General features: G+C 37.6%; 1 protein-coding gene across 1 annotated transcript; it reads left to right on the top strand.

Annotated features, from left to right (window-relative positions):
- Nucleotides 1-442: 442 nt before the first annotated feature.
- Nucleotides 443-20,395, top strand: rab3da (RAB3D, member RAS oncogene family, a). Its single transcript, XM_007246665.4, has 5 exons — nucleotides 443-670; nucleotides 9,367-9,603; nucleotides 15,502-15,620; nucleotides 17,385-17,509; nucleotides 18,789-20,395. Exons 2-5 carry the CDS (start codon nucleotides 9,367-9,369, stop codon nucleotides 18,974-18,976), a joined length of 669 nt encoding a protein of 222 aa, XP_007246727.1. The 5' UTR covers nucleotides 443-670; the 3' UTR covers nucleotides 18,977-20,395.
- Nucleotides 20,396-20,848: the final 453 nt, after the last annotated feature.

Genomic DNA, 20,848 nt, shown 5'->3' with positions numbered 1-20,848 from the left:
CAGACATTTCTCTCAAAATCTAGATAAAAATATTCTCATTTAGAGCATTTATTTGTAGAAAATGAGAAACGACTAAAATAACAAAAAAAAAAATGCGTTTTCAGACCTTAAATAATGCATAGAAAACAAGTGCATATCCATAAAGTTTTAAGAGTTTAGAAATCAATATTTGGTGGAATAACCCTGGTTTTCAATCACAGTTTTCATGCATCTTGGCATGTTCTCCTCCACCAGTCATACACACTGCTTTTGGATAACTTTATGCCACTCCTGGTGCAACAATTTGAGCTGTGATCATCCATCTTACTATTGATTTTATTCCAGAAAATTATAATAAAATTATACAGAAAAAATTAACTTGGGACATGCGATAGGTGAAAAGCTTCTTAGGGGAGGGGCTAAGATTGAGGCCCCGCCCACAACAGCCTCCAGAGAACATCGAGGAGGTGGGAGCTGCTGCTGTTCTCCCGTCTGTGAGGCAGCAGAAAGAAAGTGGTAGGAAGTGAGATAAGAGCAGCCTGTGCGGTTTTTGTGCTTTAGGGAGAAAATTAGAAGTTTATTTTTGGTCTGAGTGTTTTGTGAGGAGGCTCGCGGGGCGGAGCGAGCCGGAGGAGATACAGAAACACGTCGTTTTTAGGAACTTGTTGGAGAAGCGCGACTGGAGAAGAAGGTGAGCAGCTGATTAGACGCGGCGCCTCTGATGTGCTGTGGAGGGCTGGGGCTGGGAGGAGGAGGAGGTGGCAGGTGGCCGGTGGCCATATGGCAGCAAAACTGCACTACACTGGACTCTACAGCCTGTTGAGTGCAGCGTGCTGATAAAACACGCTAAATACAACATAAATATTCTGATATTCCCACTGCCAGACTGTGTGTAGAGCTCAGCTGGGGGGTTTCTGCTTGGTCAGGGCTGCTGTGGGTCTCTGGGCTCTAGTCTAGTAGTTTTATGTCTGTGTATTTTTCTGATCTCCAGCTCAGGGTGTGGACACTCAGGCTTATGCTTGAGCAATAGTGCCTAATGAATGCACTGTTCTCCCTCCTGCCAAGCCTTTTATCGCCTGTAGGCAAGGAAAAAACAAACATCATGTGCATGTATGTGGTGGTACATTTCAGCTGCAGCTAAAAGAAGTGATTATAAGTCGTTATTCTGGCGAAAAAAATAATAAAGTAAAGATTATTGGTGGCCTTGAATGACAGAAGCATCCACCAGAGGCCAATATAGCACTAGAACAACTGTAGATAATCCAAAAAACTGACATTTCTAGTATTATTTTAGGCCTGTCTCAATCATTAGTTTATGGACAATATGTTGTCCTAGATATAATTGTCTATTGTCTAGAATTAGGGGGTTGCAACTTTGCCCTAAAGTAATTTCACGATATTTTTACGATAACAATATTCTTGAAGAGATGACAAAATATTGACATTGGTTAAAAGTAATATGAAGAATACACTACCATAACAAAATTATAGTATTATTAAGTATAAACAGTTTCATACTTTCAATAGAAAAAACAAACATCATGTGCATGTATGTGGTGGTACATTTCAGCTGCAGCTAAAAGAAGTGATTATAAGTCATTATGCTGGCAAAAAAATACTAAAGTAAAGATTATTGGTGGCATTGAATGACAGAAACATCCACCAGAGGTGATGCTGTGTCATAGAGGCTATTATAGCACTAGAACAACTGGAGATAATCCAACAAACTGACACTTTTGTTGTTATTTTTAGGCCTGTCTCAATCATCAATTTTCTGGACAATGTATTGTGCTAGATATCATTGTCTATTGAACTGAGAACTAAGGGTGTGCAATATGGCCCTAAAGTAATGATAACGATATTCATTACAGCATGACAAAATAGTAACATTGATTAAAAGTAAACTGAAGAATGAATTTCCATAACAAAATTAAAGTATTATTTAGTATAAACAGTTTCATACTTTCAATAGAAACAAACAAACAAAAAAACACATCATGTGCATGTATGTGGTGGTACATTTCAGCTGCAGCTAGAGAAAGTAATTATAAGTCATTATGGTGGTGTAAAACAAAAAGGAACAATACTAAAAAACAAACAAACAAAAAAGATTATTTATGGCATTGAAGGTGATGCTGTCTCATGGAGGCCAATATAGCACTAGAAGAACTGTAGATAGTCCAACAAACAGACATTTCTAGTGTTATTTTTATAGGTCTATCTTAATAATCAATTTTCTAGACAATGTATTGTCCTAAATATAATCGTCTAATAATTAAGAAAATGTAGACAGTGGCAATATGGTCTTAAAGTAATTTTACAATATTTCAGGGTGTTTTTGCAATAATGATATTCTTGATTATATAAAAAATATTGACATTGATTAAAAGTAATTTTAAGAATATACTACCGTAACAATATTAAACTTTTATTTTGCTAAAGCACTTCATTTGCAGCTAAAGGAAGTGGTTATAAGTCATTATGGTGGTGTAAAAAGGACAAATAATAAAGAAAATAAAGATTATTGATGGCATTGACTTACAGAAGCATCCATCAAAGCTGATGCCAATATAGCACTAGAAGGACTGTAGATAATCCAACAAACTGACAATTCTGGTAATATTTTTAGGCCTGGTACAATAATTAAGAAAATGTAGACATTGAACTGGGAACTAGGGGTGCGATATGGCCCTAACATAATTTAACAATATTTCATATAACAAGATTTTTAATGTCATTACAGAATAGACAAATATGCTACGGTAACAAAATTAAAGTATTATTAAAGGATAATTCATGTGCATGTATGTGGTGGTGCATGTCAGCTGGAGCTAACGGAAGTAATTATAAATCACTATGGTGGTGAAAAAAAATAAAATAAAATAACATAATACATTTTAGGTAGTTCATGATAATCAATTTTCTGGACAATGTATTGTCCTTAATATAATTGTTTAATTATTAAGGAAAATGTAGACATTAAACTGAGAACTTGGGGGGTGCGATATGGCCCTAAAATAATTTCACATTTTTTTTTGATGATATGACAAAATGTTGACATTGATTAAAAGTAAAGTATTATTTATCATAAAGATTTGAGTTTTATACATTCAGTAGAAACAAGGAAAAAAATTATAAGCATATTTCTATTTCATAAAACAGTAACAGTATTTATTTTCATACATCCCTAATTATTAAATGATCTGAATGACCCAAGCATCCATCAAATAATGCCAGGATGTATTTTTATCGGATCAAGCATTTGGCCTTTAATAGAGCACTGTAGGTGGTCCAACAAATCATTATGAATTTTTGTTCTGTGATGATGATGATCAAATGTTTGGGATGATATATTGTTCCTGAAATAATTGCAATAAGTAATATAATACAGGAAATTGACAAATCCTGCACCTAACAGCTGGGGTTATGCATAGGGCTCAGCCAGGATCTACTACTCACTCAACTAACAACAATAGCAAAACCACCACAATCTGATAAACAATATTATTGTTGTTTTAAGATAATTTGATTTGGTGCCACTGATCTAATTGAAAAGACAGTAGTTTATAATGGCTTTACACATTACTTTAATGTACAACCTATATTTACTGAGACTATTTAGACACTGGTATTGGAATATTCAAATGTTTATCTAAATATCAAAATACATAAATTAAATCTTCTAGGCTCCCTACAGAACATTTCTAAGAATATTTTCAGCATTTTTAGCCATTTTAAGTTACTGTTTGACTGTTTCCTTCTCGGATAGTCAATAAAATATAAACCTGAATGAATGTGTTTTGTGGTTATGTGGGAGTGATTATATGTCATTATATGTGGTTAAAAAATTTGAATGCCAGAAGCATCAATCATAGGTGATACATTTTTCTAGATCGTGCTTTTTAGACCTTTCCTATAGAAGCAAAGCAGCATTATAGGTGGTCCAACAGACTTTTTTTTGTATCTTTTTAACTCTATTTAGATGGCTATAGTTTGAAATATTGCCAGTATGTGACTTGTGATGGGCTCTGTTCTTTGTTTTCTGTGTTTTTATAAAACTGTGTTCCTTCTAGAACACAGTTTTTCAACCCCGGTGGTCCTCAAAGACCTAATGGCCTGCACGTTCAGTGCTTTTCTTGCTTTAACCTGCCCACTGCAGTTCAATAATAATAGTATTGAGCTGATCAGTTGAAACAGGTCTGCTGGGAGCAAGGAAAACACTAAGAATGGCAGGACAGGGGTACCTGTCTAGAAGTTTTCATGGGAGCAATAGCAGTTTTTTTGCTTCCTGAAGTTCTTACCTATAGACGCCCAGTGAAATGAAATACCAAACCTACTGTTTCATGACTGTTCACTCTGAACAAGTGTGTAAGGCGTGTCACATCCTGCTGAGTCCTTCATCAGGTGTGGGTGAGGTTGCTCTGCATTGAGCCCTTGGAAAAACTTCCACACAGGTCCTTATAGTAACATCCTAATGTCTATAAAATGAAGATGGGAGGAAAAAGATCTTGTATTAATCCCATAATCATTAAAATGTGTAAATTCCCATTAACTTCCCTTACTTTTACAACTAAAGAATTTGCACGTTTGTGTTAATGCAGATTTCATGAGGGCATGGCAAAAGTTGTGGGACTTTTAATAATGTGGGATAGATAATGACAAAACACTGAATGAGAAAAAATATTTTAAGAATACACTACTGCAACAAAATGAAAATTACATTTTATTATTGCATACAATATGATATGGCACACCCCTAACTGAGATATATTAAAACAATACTTTTAGATTAGATAGTATTGTAAGTATTAGATAGATTAGATAGATAAGTATTAGATTTGTTACAGAATCAATTATCCAGAATGTCATGATACTAATAATGCACTCAAAATATCTCCATATATCTAGGCCTGTATGGATAACCCGAAAGGGAAACAGAAAGTTTTACCTATGATTTCCATGGGGCCTCACAAATGGAGGTCAGTGATTGGACCAGACCAGGAGGGGTTATACATGGACCCCATCTGTGCTGTACAGTGTACATGGGGCCTAGCCTAGATCTCGGGCCCAAAAACCCGACCCAACCCATAAACTTACATCATGAGCTTGAGCCCGATTTAAACCCCACATGTTTTTTTTAGTAAGTAGAGCATTAAAACTAAGCTTTTAAAAATATGTTTAGGCTGTTTTAATGAGCAAAATCTTTTCACAATGAAGTTAATTAACATTGCAACACTGAAGATGCATAGACCTATTATTTAAGTTTTTTTTTTTAAGAACAGCTACACACAGCGCTGCAAGTCAATTGCAGACAAGTGGAGGAGCTCACTTGTGTGTGAGCCCCAGAGCTGCGTGATTATAACATTCTAACTTGTGCAACTTTTATTCAAAAAACAGTTTATTTTGTTATTAGCTATAGTAATTAATGGATTATCATGCCATTGCTTTATATAAAATAAAAATAGCATTAAAAAACAGACGCCTACATCACAGGCTATTTTCTTGAGCCCGGCCCGGCCCGTGTTCGGGTTGGGACCCATTTAGTAAAAGTGTGTGTGTTTGCTGACCATGCTCTGATTCTGTCTTTTAAAGTCTGTATGCTTTGTGCTGAGCTTGTCTGCACAGAAACGAGCTTTAATCAGAGGAAAGCCTAACTCAGCGTCTCTGAATAACAGATTTCACACACTGAGAGAGAGAGAGAGAGAGAGAGAGATAATGGAGAGGAAGAGAAAAAAACAGATGGAGGGAGAGATAATAGTTAGGGGAGGGGAGATAAAGTGAAAGCCAAAGAGAGGCAGGAAATTGAAAGGGAGAGATGGAGAGGAAGAATGATGAAAGGAAAGACAGAGAGAGGAAAAGGAAGGATGAATCTGTTCATTGATTCATTATTGAGGTGGTTCAGCTGCCAACCCAGAAAGAACTTCTTAAAGCTGTTGTTAGTCCAAGCCTGCCTAAAGCTTGTTTTTCTGTCTGTGTATTGGAGCTGTAAGGCTAATAACGCTAACAAACTAAGACAACTTTATATCACAGCCGTTATAGTTAGCATCATGCTAACTATGCTAACGGCTAATCTATTGTCAGTCAAGTCCTGTTTGGTGTCTGAAGTTTGCTTCTTCAGTTTGGTCTGGAGCTGTGAATCTAGTAAAGCTAACAAATGAAGGGATTTTATACCACAGCAATTAGCATCATGAAAACTGCTAAGCTATAGGTTTATTTTATTTGGTTTAGGTGTGTTAGCAGGAATGGTTGATATTAAATTATATTTAGAGAAATTTCCACTATATGTATGGTGATACTTTGACCAGGAGACAAATTGCACCCATATCTGCACATTATAAACACTGCTATCCAAATCATTGCAAAATCGTATATGTCCTGTTGGGTAATTTGTCACAGCATGACTATGATAACTTAATCTGAAACTAAATAAAAAATCCCAGTCCTAATGAATAACTTATAAATCTCAAAATATGAAAAGCCTATTTAATATTATTGTTCAGCTTGAATGGTTCCAGTCTGTCTGTGACAGAAGATATACACTGGAAGATACACAATTAGTGACTGATTTTGTTGTTCCTTCACACCAAACTCACTTATCCATGTCTTTATGGACCTTGCTTGGTGCACTGGTGTGCAGTCATGTTGGAACAGGATAGGGCCTTCCCCAAACAGTTTCCGCAAAGCATTAATAGTTCATTTTCCCTATCCTAATTCCCAAAAAACAACCCCACACCATAATCCCCCCCTCACCATAATCCCCCCTCCACCAAACTTTACACTTGGCACAGTGCAGTCAGACAAGTACAATTAGTAACAAATTCTCTTCTGCTCTAGAGTCCTGAGGCGGGAGCGTTACTCCACTGCATCATCGGCTTTGCATTGCACTTGTTGATTTAAGGCTTGGATGGAGCTTTTTAGCCATGGAAACCCATTCCATGAAGCGCTCTACGCTCTGCTGTTCTTCTTGAGCGAATCTGAAGGCCACATGAAGTTTGGAGATCTGTAGTGATTGATGAACACCATGTGCCTCAGCATCCACCAAGCCTGCTCTGTCATTTTTGTGGCCTACCAACTTCATTCAAATCGCTTCCATAATGTGATAATACCACTGACAGTTGACTATGGAATATTGAATATTTAGTAGTGAGGAAATTTCACAACTGGACTTGATGCACAGGAGCTGCATCCTATCACGGTACCACAATGGAATTCACTGAGCTCCTGAGGTCGACCCTTTTTTTTCAATAATAGTGTATTTGTAAAAGCAGTCTGCATGCTCAAGTGCTTTGTTTTATACACCAGTGGCCATGTAAGTGACTTGGAACATCTGAAGTCAATTATTTTATTGGTGATTTGAATACTTTTGGCAATAGAGTGTATGTTTTTGTGTCTATTCACTTCTGAGAGACACTAGGCTCAGATCTCAGGTCCAGATTTTAGTGTTGAACCTCATTGAAGCTTTAACAATGACTAAAACAATGTCAATGACCGTGATGAAACTGTATTGTACAGGATTTCATATTAAACATGGACTGTAAATCCACCAAAAGGTTTCAGGTTTAAAGAAGTTGAGTAACATCTCTGTAATCCCTTTAGCCTTTGGGCTGTCTCTTGGCAGTTTACCGGGTTTCTGGAATGCATCAATGAGAGTCTGGTGCCTGGTGGTACCTGATCTTCCCGCCTCACATGAAACCTCTGTAGGTGCTTGATTAAGATGGATGTATTGTACGATGCAACCTCACTTCCAAGGGATGCACTAAAATGGCGGGTTCATAGGCCAATGCAATATGCAGACTATAATATGGATCAACAAGTTCATTGGCCATTCTGTCCAACATCTGATGAACAAATTGAATACATCAGTATCAACCTCATAACCAATGTAGGATCGCCCAATTCTCTATATACACTAGTTCTTATTGTGTTGTTGTTCAGCTCTATGTCCCTGAATGGTTTCACTGGTATCTCCAACAGCTTCAGAATTAGCACAGTAACATCACATTCTTATCATATGTCGCTGTGTCCTTTTGCAGAATCAGTCTTCGTACGTCAAACAACCTTTAAGGGTCCTGACAGCAGCCTTCAGCAGATCGTCTCAAATCTTAAATCCCCTGATAATCATAAATACTCTTGTCCAAAATGGCCTTGGGCTCTTGTCATTATGACATAACAGAGCCAGACAGAGAAAAAGCGAGTCATATTATAGATTATATATTATTTCAAAAGGAATGTGCAATTTAATTTCAATTGATTAGACCGAGAATCTTATTAGGCATTACCCCTTGTTTTTAAGTGTCACACTTCTCCTTAAAACGGAGTTATTGGAAAACCCTTTGGTGGCATTTCAAATATGGCATCCTCAGCCACTAGTGGAGCTCTGTAGGTGACCCCGTCAGTCTGTTGTAATCGAGGAGGTGATGATTTTCTATTTCCTCAGTGATTGGGAGCTGAAAGTTAGCTATTCACTAGCTTTGTGTTTGGATTTTCCCATTTTACCTTAATCAATGCATCAGCCACAAGTGTTGAGATGTAACTAGCGTATTTTTCACACTATAAGGCGCTAACCCCGGCTACCACTGCTGAAGCAGCATTAGCATTACCTGTGGTTAGTGGTTAGCCGCTAATGCGAATGCTTCAACCTTAGTGCTGGAGAAATTTGGGAATCTAAGCTTACTGAAAATAAATGGAAGTGCTTTATTCACCCAAATAAACAGTTTTCAGGAGAGAAATCTGTGTAAATTAACATCTAGCACTTGTTGGACTTTTACTAGTTACTAGTTTACATAGCTTAGTTTACCTAACTTAGTGAACTACCCCCCACTCCATGGCAGGCCTGCTGAGTTAGAAGGGAAACATGGCGACTCTCCTGTTCCTTAATAGTCTCCCACAATGCACCTCATAATCTGGTGCGCCTTCTATTGCAAAAAATACAGTAGCTAGCTACCAAGACGTACTATTGGGATTTTATTTATTCTTGTTGTGAAGAGTCATAATACTGTGTATTGATACTTTCTAAATCATAACTCGGTTTGGAGGGCCTTAACATTTCCTCCTCCCCTTTTATTCCAACAAGAATTGAGAAATCCCGCATCTAAGCATAAACATGGCAAAACAGAAGAGTTGGGCTAAGTATTAGGGGCAAACGATAAGGTCGAAATGTGCCTTAATAACTAAGTGTGTATAAACTTGTTTGTCTCCAATCCCTTCCTTTACTTCAAAAAGTAAATTATAAAAAAATTATCAAAAAAAAATTATAAAATATTGCCATATTGACCACCTCTTTATGTTAACACACTTTATCTAAAGCATCAGAGTATACTAGTTAAGTCTACCCTACTGTACTAAAATCTCATTTCTTTTTTTTTCTCTCATCCTCTGGATCTCTAGATGGCATCAGTAAGCGACCCCCGCCAGCAGACACAGGCGCAGAAGGATGCAGCAGATCAGAATTTTGACTACATGTTTAAACTCCTCATCATTGGTAACAGCAGCGTGGGAAAGACCAGCTTCCTGTTCCGATATGCAGACGACTCCTTCACCTCGGCGTTCGTCAGCACTGTGGGCATCGATTTTAAAGTGAAAACCGTGTATCGCAACGAGAAACGCGTCAAACTCCAAATCTGGGTGAGTAGGGGTGATGGAAATTGTAGTTTTCTTTGTATACATGCTGGTAGTTGTAGTTCATTCATGAAAAGGTTAATACTGGGTTTCATTTACCTTTGTTGACAGATGTCTGAGTTGGGAATGATTTAACTCCCAAGTTGATGGCTTTCAAGTAGAATGGTCTATTATTGATCACGTTGCCCCGGTTAGCTCTCCTAAACTCCCATAAATTATTGGGTTTCAACGTTAATGTTTAACCTCACTTACAAGATAACACCTCTCAATGGATACAATGTGGGCATTTCCAATTTACATATTGTTATCCCATAACTTTCTGCGTTGTGTCCATAGGTTCAAAGTAAGGTTGAAAAATATGTTAAGTGATACACTTTTACAATGAATGACAATAAAGCACAATAGGCTCTATTCTTGCTAGTTTCAGTCCCTTTCAGAATGAGCCATTGAAAGGCTCTGTCATTTTCATGCAAGTAAGCTGTTGCTGGTCACAATTATGTATATGCTGAGCTTTTACCACATTAGCATTAGTTTGTGCTAAATGGCAAAATATGAACAAGCTAGTTCGTGCTTAACTGCAATAGAAACACAAAACTCATTATTTGAAAGTACCTATATCTTCCTCATCTGCTGACTTGCTACAGACAGTAGGTACAGATCCCACCATCAGACGAAGTCTGCTGGCTAATCCTGCTGTGTACTGTCTGAGGTTCTTAGTCAAAATGGCCGAAATGGGGTTTCTTTAACTGATTTAGTGGATAGAGCTTCCTGACACCAACATTTTAATATTATTTTAATATAATGTATATAAATATATCTTCTATACTATATAGGAAAGGAACATCACAATTTCCATATGCAGCAGTGCAATCACAATACTAGCATTTTATCCATATTGTGCAACTCTGTTTCTCTGATTTATTGTTTTTACTTACCAGGGATGGGGTCAATCTGATTTCAGTGAAATGCTATTAAGGAAATGAGTCACAATTAATTTATTCCCTAATGGAGCAGTGGCATAGTAGTGCAGTCTATTCTGGCACAGCCTCCTCATCATCTATGATGACTTACACACTCCCATGAGCTGCTGCTGCTGCATTACGCTAGCCTGGCCCGGATACATTAGCAGAATTACACATTTACATTCTGAATAATTTCTGTAGAAAGGGAATGAATCCAGTTATCAATGAATCCATTCTAGAGGTTTAAAAGTGTTTCTGAGAATCATATATAGCAGAAGTGAAACTGTAAGGGCTTTGTAAGGGTTTGAGAATCATATTAGTATATTGATTTAGGGAATGACTGAGAAGCAGCTGTGATGACGTGTGTTTGTGTGTGTGTGTGTATGTGTGTGTGTGTGTATGTTTGTTTTAAATAAAGAACGAGATGAACAAGGTGAGTATTTGAAAGAGAAAGATGGCAAAAGGGGGAGAGTCTTCATGCAAAGAAGGCTAACACTTTTTATTATATCTATAATCGACAAAGGCTAAACAATAAATGTTAAAGGTAAAGTTGCCCAAATCTGATTTTCTCACTAAATCTGAATTAAGTCTTTTCAGGCGAATGTTGGATACTCGTCACATTAGATCACGTGACCCGGTCGCCCAGTCAAAAGTCAGTACAAACAACCTCTTCTTTAATAGCCATGCTAATATTAGGGTATATGTTGTCATGATACATTGTCTACAATAACAATCATATCATGATGCTGTGAAAACTAAAGGCATGTTATATTGATATTAACCCAGTGCTGTTTTTCATTCATTATTAGCAGTGTTATCGTTTCTTTAAGAGGCAAACCATGGTCAGTACTTGACCGTGTCTCGCTCTGTGTGTGTGTGTGTGTGTGTGTGTGTGTGTTTTGGAGGTGTGTTTGGAGGGTGTGGAGGGTTCAGAGATTTAAGAAAGGTTTAAATTTAAAGTTGCTTAATGATAAGCTAAAGTAGGCCTGCAGTGCTGCTTCAGAATAATCCAGTCTACTGCAGGGTGTGTGTGTGTGTGTGTGTGTGTGTTTGAGAGAGAATGCTGGTTTACTTAAGGGGCATGAAGAATTTAGTTTGACTTAGCATTGACTCAGAAGAGCATTATGGGAGAAAGTAAACATTGCACATCACATATTACACATTACAGCACTTCCAGCATGAGTAATAAGTGGCACACACTGATACTGTGGGACTTCTCAAGAGTATCACCTGTTTTTTTTTTTTAGAACACAGTAGAACTAATATGGAACTAATTTATATTTACTGTGGCTTGCAAAAGTATTTATACCCCTTGAACCTTTCCATATTTTGTCACCTTACAACCACAAACTGACAGATCAAGCAAGGAAAACACTGGTCAGGGAAGCAGCCAAGAGGCCCATGGTCACTCTGGAGGAGCTGCAGAAATCCACAACTCGGGTGGGAGAATCTGTCGAATGGACAACTATCATAAGTCATGCGCTCCACAAATATGGAGTGTCGAGAAGAAATCCATTGTTAAAAGAATGCTCATGCTCATCACCCTGAACACACCATCCCTACTGTGAAACATGGTGGTGGCAGCATCATGAGATAAATAGAGGACAGTCCTGGAACAAAACCTATTGAAGACAACAAAAAACTTTTGGCTGGGAAGGAGATTCACCTTCCGGCAAGACAATGACCCTAAACATACAGCTAGAGCTACAGTGGAACGGTTTGGATTAAAAAAATCATGTGTTAGAATGGCCCAGTCTTAAATCTCCTTGAGCTTCTGTGGAAAGAAATAAAAATAAAGCTTTTCTGTAAAAAAGAATGGGCAAAAATTCTGGGCAGTCTCTAGATTTGCAAAGCTGGTTGAGACAGACCCCAAAGCACCTACTGTTGTAATTTGCAGCGATTGGTGGCTCTACTAAGTATACTTTTGCACCTCACACTTTTCAGACTTTTATTTGATACAAAAATGTAAAACCATGTATAAGTTTCATTCCACTTCACACTTATGCAATACTTTGTGTTTGTCTATCACTTAAAGTTTCAATAAAATTTAAGTTTGTGGTTGTAAGGTGACAAAATGTGGAAAAGTTCAAGGAGGTATGAATACTTTTGCAAGCCACTGTGTATTCCTTTAAAAATGCATTTTTAGGCTGACATAGTAAACCCAAAAAATCTTCATTATGTCAAAATAATGCGTTGTTCTTAAAGTATCTTTGGATTGTGAGTTAAATGTTTTGTTGTAAAGGCACATTTTGAGGACACAGATTATTTTCAATATTTTTTTAGTTTTCCATTATTTAGATATTTATTTAATTATAAATATGTACAAAAAATATATATGTAGGTAGGACCACCCCACAGAGCAGTTCTTTTTATTTGGGTGTTGGGTCATTCATTTTCAGCTCTGCAGTGAGTTACACTGGCATGGTGGTGGTGCGAGTTGTTCTGCTGCAGTATGTGGATCAGATGAAGCAGCAGTGCTGCTGAAGTTTTTAAACACTTACTGTGTTCACTCACTGTCCTCCACTCTATTACACACTCCTCCCTATAGCTGTTCTATCTTGTAGATAGAGTAAAGTCAGAGACAAAAGCTCTGAATCTGTAGCTGCACATTTCACAGTGTTGCACATCCTTTAGTCCTTTATCTGTGCTCACAGGATGCTTTCTACAGGACACTGCTGGTTGGCGGGTTGTTCTCAGTACAGTTGTGTCACTGAGGTGTTTAAGGAAACTTTACTATCAAGAAAACAACATGAAGGACCTTTTTGGGAAAAAAACCCACCAGGGAAGATTTTAAAGTTTTTATCGGATCTTAATCTTAAACATCAAATTTGACACATATGTAGTGACTTATGTAATCTTTGAATCAACTGTACTATATCTACACATATAAAACCAAGTGTATGCCACAAATAGCCTAATTTTGTGCTGGAGTGGCAATAAAACCCCAACAACCAACCAACCAACCAACCAACCACCACTATTGTTACTCACTGCAGTGCTGGGAATAAATGACCCACCATCCAAATGTTAATAACTGCTCTGTGGTGGTCTCTGACCATTGAAGAACAGGATTAAAGGAGGATAAGAATAAAGTATGCCGAGAAACAGATACAAGACTACAGGAGATGGTCATACTTTATGGGCAGATACGTCATCTACCTTTCTATTCAGGCTGTAAGTCATTATAGTGTGAATGTATAGCTGTGTGTGTGTGTGTGTGTGTGCTGAGCAGCTGCTAGAGCTAATCTCTGCTGAAAGAAGGGGATGTGGTTTTGTCTGTAGCCACCCATTAGCAATCACACACACTCTCTCTCTGCCACCCTGTAACGTACAAATGACAGGTCACGGCTGTCTACGTAAAAGCGAGAGACCCTGCAGTATAATGGAAACCAATTAGTGGTTGCCGGGTTACTGTGCCGCTCGTGAAGCTGCAGTTCTCACGTGTATTTGCTCTTAGGCTATTAGCGTTTTGTGTTCCCCGTGTGCTGATAAGACCCTCTGTCACTCGGGAAGGACAGACCCCGCCTGGCCAGTCTCACCTGACACTCCCGCTGTATTATCACAGCAGACCTAACCAATCCTCCTGTTTGATCTTGAGATCATGTGATCCCTGTAACATTGTTGATAAAGAGCAGCAGAAGGTAAACACCAGGAGAGAGCAAACAGACCTGACGGAAGAGAAACTGGTAGCATTGTTTGGAGAGTTTGGAGGTGGTTGGGTTGTGATTAAGACAGATAAGGAGTAATGTTGAGTTGCTTACCTGCAGATTCATTATCCCTATGTTAAAAAAGGATTATGCTCTCAATCTGTTGCTCAATCATTTGGATTCTTAGTTATGCCTCAATGCTCAGGACCCCACAGGATAGACCACCACAGAGTAGGTGTTAGTAGAGTGTGTTGTGCTGTGTGTACATATGAGTGTATCGGACACTGCAGCAGTGCTGCTGGAGTTTTTAAACACTGTGTTCTTCACTCACTTACTACTCTCCACTCTATTAGAAATGCTGCCAATGTTTTTATATATTAAAATTTAAGATAGAGCCGATTAGCTCTATGGACTATCAAAGGACAATCAAGGGATTCCATCCCCCTTGTTTAAGGATTATATACACTAAGATCACTGCCATAAGCAGTGTGTAAGACTGGTGGAGGAGAACATGCCAAGATGCATGAAAACTGTGATTAAAAAGCAGGGTTATTCCACCGAATATTGATTTCTGAACTCTTAAAACTTTATGAATATAAACTTTTCTTTGTATTATTTAAGGTCTGAAAGCTCTGCGCCTTTTTTTTATTTCTGCCATTTCTCATTTTCTGCAAATAAATGCTCTAAATGACAATATTATTATTTGGAATTTGGGAGAAAGGTTGTCTGTAGTTTGTAGAATAAATCAACAATGTTCATTTTACTGTAACATAAGTCTAGAGCTGGATAATTACAATCATCGTCAAAAAAACAATGGTTGCAAAAGGAGTTTGTGGACTGCAATGCTGTTCAGAAGAAAGATAAAGGTTACCAGGAACAATAAATGATAAAATAATTAGACTTATATGAGCTATAACTCGTTGGTCGTATTTAATAAACTGCACATACAGAACAAAGTAAAATAATGGCATTGGAAAGTTGTAGAGGTTCCTAATGGTGTCCAGTGATAATCCATCCAATGCAGTTTGAATAATCATGCCAGTTTTTCCAGATTTTATGGTAGGGGTAGAGCATGTCCAATAGCCTCCCACACATTTTCAGTCAGGAATAGGACTGGTTAGCCATGCATAGTACCTTTAAGGCTCTTGAGATGTCTCGTTAGAATAATACACCTGAATCTGTGTCAGTAAAGTCTGTCGTTCCAGCCATTTCTTAACCAAAGCTAGTGTGTTACTAGTGCAGAATGATTTGTGGATTTAGTGTCAAATGTAAATGTAACTGTTGATCTGTTGTAGGACACAGCAGGCCAGGAGAGATACCGCACCATTACGACAGCCTACTACAGAGGAGCCATGGGTTTCCTGCTGATGTACGACATCACCAACCAGGAGTCATTTTACGCAGTACAAGACTGGTAAGGCCACTTTATAAGATCTGTATGGATGTTACGTTTGTTGTTAAATATTTACTTAAATGGGAACGAGTGTGTGAAACAGCTACAGAGGAGAGAGTTGTGTGCATGAAACTTTCTTTAGCAAGCAATCTCAAATACTAACTATACCAGCAGTGTCCAAACTTTTTTTGTTGGGGGCCAGAAGGAGAAATATATTTGAAGTCACGGGCCACAGACTCTGTAATAAAACAAATAATGAAATATACCCCTTTAAATAATACTTTTTTCCTGATTATTTCATTTACACACCATTTTACTTGACTTACTATCTTTATCTTTGACAGTGTTGTGTAAACTAAGATTTTTCAAATTGATGTTTAATTTCATGATGTCTCTTCATATAGAACTCCTTAATTTGGCAACTTTTAGACTCTTTGGCCCGTTTTTCTGCGCTAGAAATGCGCACCCTCTCCGCTTTTATACTCTTTGCCCTGTTTTTCTGCGCTACAAATGCGCACCCTCTCTGCTTTTAGACTCTTTGGCCCGTTTTTCTGTGCTAGAAATACGCACCCTCTCCGCTTTTATACTCTTTGCCCCGTTTTTCTGCGCTAGAAATGCGCACCCTCTCTGCTTTTAGACTCTTTTGCCCCGTTTTTCTGCACTAGAAATGTGCACCCTCTCTGCTTTTAGAATCTTTGCCCCGTTTTTCTGCGCTAGAAATGAGCACCCTCTTCGCTTTTAGACTCTTTTGCCCCATTTTTTGTGCTAGAAATGCGCACTCTCTCCGCTTTTAGGCTCTTTTGCCCCGTTTTTCTGCGCTAGAAATGCACACCCTCTCCGACTCTTTGGCCTGTTTCTGACACCTATCGTTCAAACTTTGAATCTCACATTATAAAAACCTGCTTAACAGCAGGCCAACTTTCGTTCTAAAATAACTCGCGGGCCGCTCCAAAAAAGGAAACGGGCGGCAAATGGCCCACAGGCCGTAGTTTGGACACCCCTGAACTATACTAACAAAGCTTACACGAATTTCGAAATTCTCATTTTACTCCCGTCATAGAGCTTTTTAGCCAGTTTGCTTGCCCGCTTCCAAGGCTTCAGCACATTTTTGCCTGCTATTGTGTTATATAACTGGCAACCCTGACTGTGGAAATGGGATTAAAGGAATGGAGGTGGGTAGGTTTGAAGGCTGAAACACACCCAATAACATGCTGGTATGCTGGTTGAAGCACTGCTGACAAGAGCTGCCAGTGCTTAAACTAAGCATGTTTCTTTAATGTCTGATGATACATCTTGAATATTTTAGTTCATAAAGAAAATTTAATCCTTATTGGTCCTTTGGTTGAGACAATTTGAACATTGATTATGTTATATATTGCCACTTCAGGCTGTATTTTTTAGTAATTTTACCACATCTGTAGGAGTAAGAGGCTTTTACTGTGTGGGTGATATGGCCCTATATTAAAATTACAATATTTCAGGGTCAATTTACAATATTCTTGAAAATGTAAAAAAAAATATTATATATCACAATATTACTATGTCAAAATATATTGTGTACAGAATGATATGGCATACCCCCAATGAATTCTAGTGAAATCTCTGAATTAGAATTAGCCTCTTGTGGGTAAATTAAAATTTTTATCAATTTATTTGCTTTTATAAGTACTATACTTTTTTATAATTATTTATTATAATTTTTAATAATTATACTGTATCCTTATAATGTAAGCATTAATGGAGTCGTTATTGCTATAATATATTTTGTGTGTGTGTGTATCTCAGGGCGACACAGATTAAGACGTACTCGTGGGATAATGCTCAGGTAATACTGGTGGGGAACAAGTGTGATCTGGAGGACGACAGACTGGTAGCTACAGAAGACGGACAGAGACTAGCTAATGAATTAGGTGAGTTTTACAACGTGACCCCCCCCTCCCTCCAACCAACCACACACGCCCAAACAAATGTAAATGAAGTTTTCTTATGTATTGATTAACTATTGAGGATTGATTATTTTGAGGATTAACTGAAAGAGCCCATGGTGATGTGTGACACAGCATTTTAAAGATATATAAAGTTCTTTAGAGTAATCTGTTTGATTCTGGGATTCTATTCTAACTGAGTAATGGAGTAAATTGAGTAATTTTGATGCATCATACATATAGATTTTACCCATAAGGTCACTTTGTTAATGTATAATTTGGGTGATTTAATTTGTGGAGTTCCTTGCTGTCTGATTCTGGGATTATATGGATTAAATATTGAATATAAAATACTGCACTGTTGTTGTGTTTTTTGTTTTTTGCCACATAAAAAAAATGAAACCAAAAGTAGCAAAATATTTATTTTGTTACTATCTGAACAAAACATTCTCCAAAATACTAATATACATTGATGCAAAAATAATTTTTATAATTTTTTGGGAGTATTTCTGTTGATCTGAACATCATGGATTTTTTGTACCACTAAACAACGAGTAAATGCAGTTTTCAAATAATGCAAAAAGATTAAAAAATGGAAATGCACTGTTTTTAAATGATGTGCAGTTATTACTGCAAGAAAGCATTTAAAAAGACTTTACAGTGCAATAAACAATGCATTTTTATAAGCTTGATATAAGGCTGTTTACAGTAAGTGGGAGCAGTAGGGGAAGTCATTATCATTAGTACAGACAATTCAAAGAAGTCTATTACAATTATTGATTTCTTTAAATTGAGTTTAATTGAGTAATGAGGTTTAAGTTACTAATGGAGTTTAATTGATTAATTTTGACGCATCAAACTTATACATTTTACTGCTTTGCAAGAACTGCATGCTGTAGCAACCCTGCACCCAATGCTCCCTCTCTCTCTTTTTCTCTCTCTTTGTCTCTCTCTTTCTGTCTTGCTCTTGTCTCTCTCTCTCTCTGTCTGTTTCGCTGTCTTGCTGTCTCTCTCTCTTTGTCTCACTGTCTCTCTCTCCCCCACTCTCTCTCTTTCTTACTTCTTGTTTTCTCTTTCATTCTCTTTTTCACTTCTTTTGTCCATAAGGTCAATAACAGGCCTTGGTTTAGTTAAAATTATTTGACGATAATGTTTCGTGCTTCATGTCACATGATCTGTGCTCTTCAATCAGTCAGTCAGTCAGTCAATCAATCAATCAATCAATCTGATATATTGATCTGTATATTGTGTATCATCTCTCCAGGGTTCCAGTTTTTCGAGGCGAGCGCTAAAGACAACATTAACGTGAAGCAGGTGTTCGAGCGGCTGGTTGACGTCATCTGCGACAAAATGAACGAGAGCATGGATGGAGAGCCCAGCCAAATGACCAATCACAAAGGCCCCAGCCTACAGGACACGCCCCCTGCCGGGCAGAGCGGCTGCTCGTGTTAATGATCACTCACTCAACACACACACACACATACACATACACACCACGCACAGGGCAATGCACAGCTACATACGTACACTATGACTGGACCATTCATTAGTAAACCCACAGGGACAAACCCGGACATACACTACCATTCACAAGTCTGAAATCAGTGTGTTGCATAATGCATTATTTTAAAGGTATTGAATAAAGTTGATATATAATTGCAGCAGTCAGCCATAACATTAGTACCGGTGAAGTGAACTTTGGAAAAACGTTGATTATCTTGTCATTTTGGGATCTACATACATTTTTGGCAGCAATTGAACAGTAAGATCTTGAAGTTGGTGAACTAAAAGCAGGAAAACTGGTCAGACATAAGAATCTGAGACATTTTGACAAGAACCAGCATGTAATGGCTAGCTAAATGAGTCAGAACATCTCCGAAATATCACGAAAAGCAGTGCTTGTGGGTTAATTCTGGTATGCAATGGCCAGTACATATCAAAAGTGCCCTAAAGAAAGACAACCAGTGAACCAGCGACAGGGTCATGGGTCCCCAAGGCCCCACCCACATATATACATACGCATAACTTGATATTTTTAAAATCAGTTTATTTTTTTCTGAGTTTTGGGTTTATTTAAAGCCCTGTTTTCAATGCTGACGTCGCAGCACATGCATGATTCTGTCTGAATCTCAAATACGTACTTACTCCCTGTATTAAAATTGATAATATGATGCATAAAACTACAACTACATCTACACACACATAGAACTAGATTTCAGATTTCCACATCTAAATCCATGTAAATTTGAATGTTCTATTACAGATATGTGTATTAATATTACTATATTAAACCTTAGTGTTTCCTTCTTCTTCATGGTGTGTTTATTAATGTCTCTCTTTATGAGGTACTATTTCCTCCTCTGTGGATGGAAATATTTTAATATATGAAAAAAAAATGCTGCTGCTCAACTATGACTTGGTACCAGATACAACAGGACACCTCTAGTGGTCTTGTAGACAGAGTCCATGTCTGTGCCATACAGATGGTTAGATCTGTTATGGTGTCTCAAGGGTGGCCTGCACAATATTAAGTGGGTGGTGCTAATGTTATGGCTGATCGGTGTAAATATGCAATGCCTCAAATCTTAAACAAATTAAACAAATTGACTAAAACTATTGCAATTACACTGATTTCAGTTCCCGACAATACTTTAAATTTTGAATGAATATCTTATTGTTCAGTGTATTATTGTGTATATATAATATTACACATGCAAACGTGCAAATGTACATTCAACAGATGTGTAGCTAAAACTGATTTCAAACTGTGATCAGTCCATTCCAAATCTTTAATGTGTGTCCTCTAGAAATGTCTGCTAATTATTTTATTGTTTCCTCCTGTCACTCAAATAAAGCTCATTCCTTTACAGATTCTTCCGCATGAGCAGCTCTGTAGCTCTACTGTAGCTCACTATCTTCTCACCCTCACTAACCTCAGGTTCACACTGTTGTTCAGACAGTCCTCGCACCATCATCTAGGGGCTTATCTAAGGGTGTTTTTATTTGACGTATACAGTTCTTTCTGAGTGCACCAAACTCACTTCTGTTACAGTGAACCAGAAAGGGAACTAGTTGCAATTGAACTCAGTGTGTTTTGTGTTACATTGTGACCAACTAACTTTTACTGGTTCTCTTTAGTGCTGATAAGACTTTGTTGCCCCATTTGTTCACACCATAACTCGGACCCCAGCTTACTGTACAAAACACAATTTAAAAATCCATATAATTTAATCATAAATCATGCTTGCTCTGATGCTGTCAAAAGAATATCTGCACTGTTCTCATTTTCTGTGAAACAGAAAAATCAAAGGATATATTACTAAC

This window comes from Astyanax mexicanus, chromosome 21 (genome assembly GCF_023375975.1).
Source record: "Astyanax mexicanus isolate ESR-SI-001 chromosome 21, AstMex3_surface, whole genome shotgun sequence".
Lineage (NCBI taxonomy): Eukaryota > Metazoa > Chordata > Actinopteri > Characiformes > Acestrorhamphidae > Astyanax > Astyanax mexicanus.
This window is presented reverse-complemented; position numbering and strand designations above follow the sequence as displayed.

Bases quoted from the DNA above. Each gene is read 5' to 3' on its own strand.
- rab3da (XM_007246665.4), top strand. From the start codon at position 9,367: ATGGCATCAGTAAGCGACCCCCGCCAGCAGACACAGGCGCAGAAGGAT. The intron at 15,621-17,384 runs GTAAGGCCACTT...TGTGTATCTCAG, and splicing joins TTTTACGCAGTACAAGACTG to GGCGACACAGATTAAGACGT. The intron at 17,510-18,788 runs GTGAGTTTTACA...TCATCTCTCCAG, and splicing joins GAGACTAGCTAATGAATTAG to GGTTCCAGTTTTTCGAGGCG.